At 28.8% G+C, this 10,840-nt stretch overlaps 3 protein-coding genes across 3 annotated transcripts; 1 reads left to right on the top strand and 2 right to left on the bottom strand.

Moving 5' to 3' along the window:
* Nucleotides 1-2,753: 2,753 nt before the first annotated feature.
* Nucleotides 2,754-5,098, bottom strand: LOC100871483 (serine hydrolase BPHL). Its single transcript, XM_003689944.4, has 5 exons — nucleotides 4,198-5,098; nucleotides 4,036-4,123; nucleotides 3,389-3,709; nucleotides 3,056-3,311; nucleotides 2,754-2,987 (listed from the first exon to the last, which is right to left on the bottom strand). The coding sequence occupies exons 1-5, from the start codon at nucleotides 4,354-4,356 to the stop codon at nucleotides 2,897-2,899; spliced, it is 915 nt and encodes a 304-aa protein (XP_003689992.3). The 5' UTR covers nucleotides 4,357-5,098; the 3' UTR covers nucleotides 2,754-2,896.
* Nucleotides 5,049-6,738, bottom strand: vih (ubiquitin conjugating enzyme vih). Its single transcript, XM_003689942.4, has 4 exons — nucleotides 6,445-6,738; nucleotides 6,008-6,122; nucleotides 5,718-5,922; nucleotides 5,049-5,639 (listed from the first exon to the last, which is right to left on the bottom strand). Exons 1-4 carry the CDS (start codon nucleotides 6,546-6,548, stop codon nucleotides 5,515-5,517), a joined length of 549 nt encoding a protein of 182 aa, XP_003689990.1. The 5' UTR covers nucleotides 6,549-6,738; the 3' UTR covers nucleotides 5,049-5,514.
* LOC100871132 (kxDL motif-containing protein CG10681) lies at nucleotides 6,684-9,362 on the top strand. The gene is made up of 4 exons (XM_012486258.3): nucleotides 6,684-7,445; nucleotides 7,532-7,731; nucleotides 7,813-7,947; nucleotides 8,925-9,362. Exons 1-4 carry the CDS (start codon nucleotides 7,297-7,299, stop codon nucleotides 9,053-9,055), a joined length of 615 nt encoding a protein of 204 aa, XP_012341712.1. The 5' UTR covers nucleotides 6,684-7,296; the 3' UTR covers nucleotides 9,056-9,362.
* The last annotated feature ends 1,478 nt before the right edge of the window (nucleotides 9,363-10,840 follow it).

Here is a 10,840-nt window from a genome sequence, read left to right as displayed (position 1 = left end):
GATAGATACGATATTTTATATATACATGCGAAAAGGGATGATCATGAGTCACGAAATTATTGAGCTTCCCGAACATCCTTTCCTTTTTTTCTATAAAATTTTTGTATATATTTCGTATAATTTTCATTATTCATACTTTCTTATAATCTTAGAAATTCCGAAGAAGAAGATTATGCTTTCTCTCGTAATAACTCTTAATAATAATAAATCATATCAATGGATTAAAGAAATTTGAAACAAAATTATTTTCTTCGATGTATTGCTTGTATTGCAATACAAACAAATAAGATAAAAAAAATATTAATTGTACATTTATTCGAAGATAAATTATCGATGACATGAAGAACAGCGAATGAGAATCATTTGGAAGAACCGAGTCGGAACGACGCGACAGACGTACCAAACCTTGCCCCGCCTCAACTTTTATTGATCCCGAGGACGTCGTGCACGACAAACACGTCTAAATATTTCCGCAGCCGTATATCCGTATCGACGTTCGTGTCTCAATTACATTGAACTATCGCTCGTGAAAGTAATATCTTTCTTTCTTTTTCTTTTTTTCTTTTTTTTTTTTTTTTTTTTTTATAATTCGGAAATATTCTACAACTTATATTTTATAGATTATTTATTGCAAGAAAAAGAAAAAACATTCGAAATATCGCATCGCGATGAGATTTACACGCGAGGACCAGTAGGGATGGCCGAGTTGTATCGAGGACAAGATTTTGACATACGACTACTTTCTCGAATGATCGTGTGTGATACGAGTCTGAAAACGAGTAACAACCGATCCGCAAGTTGCCGTAAATGGTGTCGTTTTCTACTTTGGAACAGAGCGGCGGAGTCGTGGATCCAACAAGGGAGCCAACTCGATAACGGTAGCTTCGAAATCTGATTGTGAGTCACCCAGTTGTTCTTCTCGATCCTTTTCTCTTACGAATCCTGTTCTCTTTCAATTTTTATCCTTATCTTATTTCTCTCATTTTCTACAATTTTTCGCCATTTTTATTTTTCCTTGTTCGAAGGTATCGCTCGTTTCCGTCATTGATCTTGATCGATCAGACTGGAATAAAATTCACTCGGGTATTAAACTTATCACTTATACACGCTGTTATACATCGTACGAGATTATAAGTAGAAATTGTTTTAATAATATACAATTATCAATTCGAAAACTAAGAATATCCGATTTTGCGACCAGTCCGGTTATTGGGTAACACTTTACGATGATATCATCGTAACACGATGTCGCATCTCCAAAACGGGGAACACATTTACATATTCGGTTTTCGCTTGTATTTGGTTTTGTTTATTGTTATAGAATAATTTTATCTAATAATGTTCTCAGAAATTCAATAAAAATACGATACGCGTCATTGTTTTTTTTTTTTTAAATATTTTCGTTTCGCGTAGAATTTGACGCGAAAATTTAGTTATTTTAAATGGTAATTATTTTAAAATTTATCCTGTTCTTCCCAAAGTTATATATTTAGAAAATGTTCGCAATATGACTCGTAAAATATTTATTGCGAAAAAGCAACGCGATAAAAGAAGGTAAAAAAATAAGGAGAGGTTCACACGTTCGAATCACGAAGCAGTATGTCCATGTTTGGACACATCCACTGCATTTTATATGTCACGTTTTCTATCTATTTCCTTTCGTTGTTTGTAATTGAACTTACGTAATATAATTTTTTATTATAATTTTGTTGTATATCTGAAAAAATAAAAATAGAAAATTAGACTTATTAGAAATAGATTAGTGTTTATCTATTTGATAATCAAAAATATTTTTAAAAGCTATTTTTAAAAAACTATTTAAACATTATAGATTAAATTTGACTTGTATATTGTGCAATTTTAATTGGTCAAAATTAATGGTGATAATGAACATTTGTATCAGATCAGAGTAGAAGTATTCCATGAATATTTGTGCGAGTATTCTCGACAAGCACAATAAGTGGCACAAGACCGCTTTCTATCTGCATCCAGATAATGTCTCGTTGTGAATCTTAAAGATTCATTTGATTCAAAACTTTTTACTTTTATTTATGCTGTTATTGTATTTGCTGTTGAAACAGAAAATAGAAGAAAGATAAAATCTTAAATAAAATCTTAAGTAAAATGATATAATATGTAATATATAATAATATAATATAATTCTGCTAGTACAGAATAAAGCATGTTTCATTGGCAAATGGTTCTTTGGGGCGTAGCCGAGACACAGGAACACGATCGATTTTCGTCCAAAGCGCATTGCAGGTATTTCGGATGGGCGGTTCTTGACGTTCGTATTGAATTGTATTAATATGCATTTTAATCGTCTAGTAGATGCTTATTTTAAAACACGAATTTCATTTTTTTCCTCGCATTAATTATATTGTGATTTTTTATTTTATTTGATAATTCAATCATTAATTATAATATAATATAATATATATATATATATATGTGTGTATTAGAAATTACGAATTCGAAAGATTGATTAGGGATTGATTTTCAATTCAAAAGACGGAAACGTTATTTGGAAGCCGAAAGAGGTAAGCCTATGGAAAACCTTCATCGCCCACGTGATTTTATAGCTCCTTTCTCTGACTTGATTTCTGTGCCGGTTATCCCACGTGTGTCCTCTATGCTGTGTCAGCATAGCGTAAGATAAAATGTTCAAAGATATAAAAGAAAAAAGTTTTTTTTTCTAATATCTATGATTGATCTATGATAGATAGATAAGGGTAAATGTTAAAAAAAAATTCTTTTTCAAATACTTCTTCTATTATTATTACTAAAAATTTATCAAAATGCAAAATTATTTATATAATATAATATAAAAATATTAATATATTTATCTATAACGACACATTGTATTGTAGAGAAAGAATCAAATTTATATCTTCAATTATTCGATTAAAAATTTGGTAACGATATCGTTGAATTCTTCTGAATATCGTAAATGTAAATTATGTGCACCTTTTTCGAAAATTTTTACCCTAAAAGAATTTTTTATTTAATATTGATTATATGTTTGATTGCAAAATCGATGTTATGCTATACTCACTTCGATCCAGCAATGTTATCTTTCAAGTAACTTGCATGTTCAACGAGTACCATCGGATCTTTATTTCCTTGAACGATTAAACTGGGACATTTGATCTTCTTTAGCGATTCTTTGCACAAATCATCGTTTTGTTTTTCGCAAATTCTCAAAATAGACTCCAACCAATTTAACGATATTTTTCGTAAATACTCTTCCCCGTAGACATTTATCAGCGGTTCTCTCATTTTTTCAGACCAATTATCAATAGTTCCGTATTCTTAATAAACAATACAAATAAATAATTAAAAAAGCTAAATAATTAAAAATTATCGAAATTAAAGTAAAAGAACAAACTTTTATAAATTTCTTTTTCTTCTGGTGTTACATAAGCGTTTGCAGCAAGAGCAACCATTTTTTTAACATTATTGGGAAACATTGAAGCGAGTACTAAAGAAGTGATACCACCGTCACTCCATCCTATCAATGAAAATTTTGTGTAACCTAAGGCTTTCATTAAATCACATGCCATAATGGCATCACGTTGAAAAAAATCATCCGGATATGTTCTGTCGGGTGGTCTTGATTTTCCATAACCTGGAGGATCCCATGCTACTATCGTGAATTTTTCTTTATCAAGTCCCTCTATTTGTGGTTTAAAATCCGTCCAAATCGAACCTGATAATATTGTTTTAAATTACAATAATTTAACATTTTTTAAATAAGAATATACCTTTTATCTTAGACAGCTTAAAACTTTTTATGATAAAATAAAAATTTGTTAATATGTTCTACTCATCTATTATAAATTATTATAAAGATATTGTTTCATTCGAATATTAAAATTGATCGAATATGACTATACATAGTTATATTTTCAATAATCAATTTTCCTAGATAGCAGCACCTTCATCAATTTACGTATATACATATACATATATATATACACATTTGTCATTGCAATGTTACATCAAACGTGATCATTTTTTTATTAAATTACTTACCTGCTGCACCAGGTAAAAGCAAAACGGGATCGCCAGTTCCAATTTTCAGGTAATTGATATTTAATCCATTAATATTAATTTTTTTCTCCTAAAAAAAATATATATATATATATATAAATTTCTATTTATATTGTTATCTTTACAATTATAATGTGATATTACCTGTGAAATATAATCTTTCATTGTCGAAAAGAGGCGTACATTATTCCGTGAAGAAAGATTAATTGTTTGTTGAAATAGAAAATTATTCACAAAATTTCTATATAATTTTAGTAACATGGCTGACAGCTTAGTTAGCTTCCTTATTAGCTTCTTGCTCATATATTCAAAACGTCATCTATTTATGGAATATCTTTAAAAAATTAATAGTAGAGGGAACATAAAATTATCGCTCATTTATTGATAAATAAAACAAGTTAATGACATCATTGTATCTTATCGCTGTTACTGCATTTTATTTTCTAAAAAAAAAAACTGATAAAAGTTCTTCTATTAATATTTTGAATATAAATCTGATTTCTATTATTCACAGTATCGCGAAAAATTTAATTTTCTTTAAATATTTGCAATTAATTCAATATGTAATATTACAAAAGTTTTTTTATAAATTTTAAATATTTATAATATATATTAAAGTTTTATGATATTCGAATAAAGTTTTATTATTATCTATTTATTTTATAGATATTCATTTATAATATGAAAAAAGTTTCATATTATAAATATTTTTTTGTAAAATCATCTCTCATTTCATTTCAAAATATTTATAAATAAATAGAATTAATTTGTCACTTTTTCAACTATATATTGAAATTTAATTTCTATAAAAAATTTTCTAATTTAAATTTTTATATTACATCGTGTTTATTAAATCGTTTATCGGAAAAAATATCTACTATTCTATTATATCGAAATGAACGTCAATAGATGAAATGAAATTTTTTAATTTAAAAATCTTTCTATTCAACAAATTAAACAAGGTACGTGTAAAAATATAATAAATTTTATAACAATAGTGTTTAAAATATTTATTTTTTAAATATACAATAATCAATGACGTAACGTCGATGGTCACTGTAACTTGTATGGATGGAAAATATTAAAATATATCCAAAATCAATATATATATATTATACATATTACTAAGAATAAAAATAAATAAAAGTTTCTGATAGAAGTTGACGATATAAAAATGTTTAATCTGCATATACAGTCTTAAAAGCATGATACAAATTTCTATACATCTTTAAGACAGACTGACGAAATTATGTAACAGACATGATTGTGATGAACAATATAAAAGATATTTGTATGTTGTTTTGCATGACACAGCATACAAGTGCAAAAGATAATAGAAGATTAAATTTTCAATAACAAAGTACATAAATTCAGTGCAGTTTGTTTTTCTATATCCTATTCTTAATTGTAACATTCATAGAAATAAAAATAATGAACAAGATCATTATAAAAATGCACTTATCATGAATCTTGCTGGTCACCATTTAGAGCTCTGTGATATTCTTCTGTTAAATGTTTTTTATATTTAGTTTGATCACTCCATAGTTTTGCTGCTTGTGGATTGAGAGGACTCTCATTGTTAGGTTCTAATAAAAAAACAAAAATATTTATATTTTCATATTCTTATCAGCATATTCTGCAACATTCAATATAGTATTACTCACCACTAAGAAGAGATTGTATAGATAATAATATGGTACGCACATCATATAAAGCACTCCATTTATCTTTTAATATGTCCAAACAAATATTACCTACAGCATCCACATTTGGATGAAAACAAGGTGTAGCAAAACGTACAATTGGAGCACTATATGGGTAACTATGTGGAAATTCTAAAGTTAATTTATATGTAAGACCAGCATAAACCTGTAATAACAAACAAAATAAATGTTAAAATAAATATTATTTTCTATATTTATCAATACTTTAATTATGATAATAGAAGTATTACTGTATCCTGTGGTCCTATAATAGTTCCTATCCATTTGAATAAATTTTCTCCATCTGGAAAGGCAGAAACACCTTTCTCTGTACTCATCATTAAAACCATTAGCTCCTTTTGCAACCTATATAACATATATTTGTTTTTATTAATATCACAAGGAAAAATAAATTATAAGTAAATCTATTGTAAAATATGATTACAGTTCTGGATATTTACACATAATTTAAGAATGCATTATTATTATATTATTTATCCAAACATTGTGAGTAGGTTATGTATTTTAGTATAGTTGTTATAATACAGTACATTCGTTATATGAAATTTTAAAGAAAAAAATAAAAAATGTAAAATAATAATAAATAGTAAAGTAGAAGTAAATAAATATACATGTAAAAAGATCAATCGATAATGTATATATTAAATGTTTGATAAAGTTGGCGTACCGTTTACTAACTGCATGGTTATCTTTTGGTATATTCTGTTTTTCTTCTGCAGCTTTACTTGGAGCATTTTGAGATGAATAGAATGGATTTATATTTTGTGCCATTCCGAATCGAAAGACACACGTGATTCTTAGAATTATTATTTTTCGCACGAAATTTCCGAAGCTTCGGTTTGAGATACAACAGTCACTGTGGAAATTTGAATGCTGGATCTTCTACCAACCGTCTTGAAAACATTTGACTTCAAACAGCTGTTGAAGGTGAAGCGTCTAGTTTGTTTAAGATGTTTAGTTTAATGAAAAATTCGATTATAAAAAAATTATATTGAAAAAATATGTTAAATATATTTGTTAAAACATTATTATTTTCTTTAATTAAATGTTGAAACAATGATGGTAAATTATACATAGATAAAATGGTAAAGTTATCGTCAATCATTGACGAGCGTGAACATTTTTAATAGTGTTAAAAATGTATATCATATTGTCGTTGAATTAATTCATAAGAAGAGTGAAAGAAAGAAATGTGTGCTTTTTAAAATACAATTTATAAATTAAATATAACGCTATTGCGTTATCTAATCATTTATAAATTTGTTATTAATTGACAATTATTTATTAATTATTTTCTTACATTTAAAGTTAAAATTATTTCATTACAATCAATACTATTGTGAACATAATAAAGGATCATAAAAATGAAATGTACAATAGATGTCATAAATTTTTGTATAAAAAAACAATGTGAACAAATGTGTGTAGATGATAGAAAAATAGACTGATAGAAAAATATGTTAACATTAAAACTACATTTGGATGAATATTGTAATTAGTCGATATAAGATTTAAAAAAATGGCAACAGCACAAGGCACACCAGAGTCAGATACTGGAAGTTTTGAATGTTTTCAAAACTATACAGCACCTGAGGTATTTATACAAGGTTTGGCTGGAATTGTTGATCAACAAGATGTAGAATCTATGATAAGAGCTCAAAAACAAATGTAAGAATAATTTTTTATTTCTTTTTTCAAGTGTTCGTAACTCATAAATTTCTTATTGCATCATGAATGAATCTTTTACTTCGTAGGTTGCAAAGATTTGAAAAGACCAACGAGATGTTAACTAATTGCAATCAATTGTCAATTAATAGATTGAAAACTGCTGGCAATGAATTTAAAAAACACACAGCACTTTTGGTAGAGATGAAAAGAGATTTAGACTATATTTTCAAAAGGATTCGTATTGTAAAAAATAAACTAAGTCAACAATATCCTCAAGCATTTAATGGTAAGTATATATGTAAACTGTTTAAAAAATATAACATATGAAAATTAATTAATTTATTCTAAATATTTTTTATAAATATAGAAGCTGTTAGAAGCAGTTTAGCAGAAGAAGTAATCGTTGAAGATGTAGATTGTTCTGTAAAACCGCTCGAACCTGAAATTGTACCATTACCGAGTGTTACTCATACTGATATGGATCGAGATCCAGATTCTGATGGTAACCAAACTTGCAGTACAAGTAATCGTATCACCATACAATAAATTCACTTAAATTGTGACAAATTGTTCATTGCTAAAGCATTATGATGTTTCTGTTTTTTTCATTCTATTTTTCTTTTTTTAATTTTTTATCGAAAAATCATCGTCGAACTTAACAAAATATTTATGATGTGTTTGTACAATCATTTTTAACATTCTTGTTTTTTTCGATTAAAATTTATCTCGCAGTGGGAATTATGAATAAATGAATGAATGAAATACAATAATAATTATATACAGAATATTCTTTCAAGTATAAGTTTTCAACAATGTTAATTCCTTTTGATAAATTGTAATGCAAAGTTGAACGGTAGAAGATGATCAGTTGATCAATAGTATATTCTTAATTATTAAATCATTTATTAAATAAGTCTTTCATACGTCGCATTTGTTTTGTAGCGACTTGTACACCGAATTGAATTATATATATGTATGATATATAGAATCAATGAAGTTTTTGTAAATTTGAAGAAACGTGATAAATATCGTAAATATCACATGTATCTTTTGTTAAACGATTCGTCGCAATGCTATGACAAATATTAAGCGATTAGTCATTACTCATTGTCTTTTGGTAGAAAGGTAAAAGTTAAGATTTTTCTGGTTGTTGTTAACTTCGTATAATGTACATGTTACAGCCATAGTATGTCATAGATCTTTTTTTTAAAAACGCAACAAAAATGATTAGCGAAGAAATTCTAGATGATTTAAAACGATCTGAATACATTATGGCTGTAACATAAGAATCACTGTAATAAAATGAATTTTAGAAAATAGTACAAAAGAGGAAAAAAAATACAGACATCTTATATTTCGATTTCGATAGATGTAATTTACTTCGATTTACTTCCCACTCGTTAGGACATTCAATTGTTTCCTTTCCCGAATATAATTGCACGAACGACACTAATAACGACTTCAATTGTTGATGTACAGTGCCGGTTGAGGAGTTTCAATTCGCAAAGCTGCGGAAACGACGAATAAAGAGCAACGATAGTTCATCAACGGAGAGCAACAACGATCAAAGTAACGCTGATACTTCGTCCTGCACGTCTGATACTGGTTAAAGAGTTCCTTCCAGTTATAGAATCGGAAGACTACGAAAAAGAAGAATTTTCCAAAAAAAAAAAAAAAAAAAAAGAGAAAAATGAAAAAAGAGAAACAAAAGTTGAAATTTTATACGCTAACGTTAGCCGACAATAACGTTTTAGTTGGATCGGTAGCAAACGGTTATAAAAACTTGGAAATTTTTTTCATTATATATGCATACTTTCACGTACAAAAATAGATGTACGCGTATCTTTGTAAATTGCAAATCTGTGAATTCTGTCAGTATCGAGTAACGCTACAATAAAGCATTGTTTGTACACTGTAGAAGAGTCGATCATTTCGTAGCGGTAAGTACGAAAGTGAATCTTTCCAAGATCGTAATGAGTAAAATTCGTAATAAAAATATTTCTTCGGTAAAATAAAATAATCAGTAATAAAATAATCAGTATCCGATCATTATCGATTTTACCGATGCGATTTGTAGTTTCCGTTAAAACGGAGAGATGTCGGTAAAGATACGAACGGCAAGCAAAGTTTCGAAGTGGCGCGCGAATGTTGCCAACGTTAACACATTGAGTCAGTTTATACAGAATATAATTATAAATTATTACACATAATATTAAAGGTGGATAAAGTAATCAGGATAATGTGCGGATGTCCGAAAGAGATCGATAAGATGAACATAAACAAGAGGAAAAAAATATAACGCGGCCAGATGCGGGACAATGAGGGAGAAGCTTAAATAATTCATAAAACGAGATAGTTTCTTGAAAATTGAAGCGATTGCGAAAAATCGGACTCGTTCATATCAATTTTCCAATATTATTTTAGATAATTATCTCTTGTTTTTTCGCGAAATTTCTTTTTTATTCGTATCTTCAAGGAAAATTGAAAAATTTCTCAAAATCGTTTGTTGTTCCTCCTCCTCTGAACATTTTTTTTTTTGAGAAACGATTTCGATTCTGCTTTCTACCAAGGATGGTTTGGATACTATACACACACGTCAACTATGTGCACACGTATATACATAGGAGGCACAGCATTCTCCGCGCGGAAGACGCCAGCCATCGCGATGCCAGAAACCAGCTGCGCCTCAGCTGTTTTCTATCCGTTTCATCTTTTCTCTCTTTTTCTTCTTCGCTCTCTTCCCTCTCTCTCTCTCTCTTTCTCTTTCTATCTCTCTCCATCGCCGAGGACATTTGAAAATCGGTATTCGGAAATGATATTTCGTAGATTTTTCGAGCAATAGTTTTTCAACCAAGCAATATCAAAACTAATCTCTCTGATTAATTTAACTCTCTATTAATTTAAATTCGAGTACTAATCGAATACATAAAAAAATAGAAAAATTGTTCGAGAGTGTAAAGACGATTTAATCGATTTTTTAAATGATAAAATTTCCGGCACGTTTGATTCGTCCAATCATTGAGCAAACAAATGGAAGGTGTTTCGCGTGTAGTCGATGCGCGCGTATCAGAGGAGAGGAAGAGGAACGCGAGGAAGAACAGGAAGAAGAAGCTACGTCTCTTAGGGAAAAACAAGGAAACAGCTGTTTAATTTTATCCGACTCACCTGTTTCGTCCTTCGATAGACAGCTTCGTTTTCTCTCTCTCTCTCTCTCTTTTTTCTTTCTTTCTTTCTTGCGGCAACACGTGTAACGGGATACATGCTTTTCGTCAACGAGAAACAGGGCGAAGGGAATTATCTAATTAATCGCGGGAACTTGAACTTACTTTGAATCGTCCGTTCAAAGGGGAAAGGAAAATGAAGCAATTCGAAAAGCGGCCTGTAGGCCATTTGAA

Source organism: Apis florea, unplaced genomic scaffold (genome assembly GCF_048593485.1).
Source record: "Apis florea isolate Af1SG1 unplaced genomic scaffold, ASM4859348v1 contig_2293_pilon, whole genome shotgun sequence".
NCBI classification, from domain to species: domain Eukaryota; kingdom Metazoa; phylum Arthropoda; class Insecta; order Hymenoptera; family Apidae; genus Apis; species Apis florea.
Note: the sequence above shows the minus strand (reverse complement) of the source record. Positions and strands in the feature narration are given on the sequence as shown.

Excerpts from the sequence above, each read along its gene's own strand:
- LOC100871483 (XM_003689944.4), bottom strand. The coding sequence starts at position 4,356 with ATGAGCAAGAAGCTAATAAGGAAGCTAACTAAGCTGTCAGCCATGTTA. Across the intron at positions 3,312-3,388 it reads AGAAAAAGAAATTTATAAAA|AATACGGAACTATTGATAAT; the intron begins GTTTGTTCTTTT and ends TTGTTTATTAAG. Across the intron at positions 2,988-3,055 it reads GATAACATTGCTGGATCGAA|GGTAAAAATTTTCGAAAAAG; the intron begins GTGAGTATAGCA and ends AAATTCTTTTAG.
- vih (XM_003689942.4), bottom strand. The coding sequence starts at position 6,548 with ATGGCACAAAATATAAATCCATTCTATTCATCTCAAAATGCTCCAAGT. Across the intron at positions 5,923-6,007 it reads TTATAGGACCACAGGATACA|GTTTATGCTGGTCTTACATA; the intron begins GTAATACTTCTA and ends TTGTTATTACAG. Across the intron at positions 5,640-5,717 it reads TATACAATCTCTTCTTAGTG|AACCTAACAATGAGAGTCCT; the intron begins GTGAGTAATACT and ends TTTTTTTATTAG.
- LOC100871132 (XM_012486258.3), top strand. The coding sequence starts at position 7,297 with ATGGCAACAGCACAAGGCACACCAGAGTCAGATACTGGAAGTTTTGAA. Across the intron at positions 7,732-7,812 it reads ATATCCTCAAGCATTTAATG|AAGCTGTTAGAAGCAGTTTA; the intron begins GTAAGTATATAT and ends TTATAAATATAG. Across the intron at positions 7,948-8,924 it reads TCGAGATCCAGATTCTGATG|TGCCGGTTGAGGAGTTTCAA; the intron begins GTAACCAAACTT and ends GTTGATGTACAG.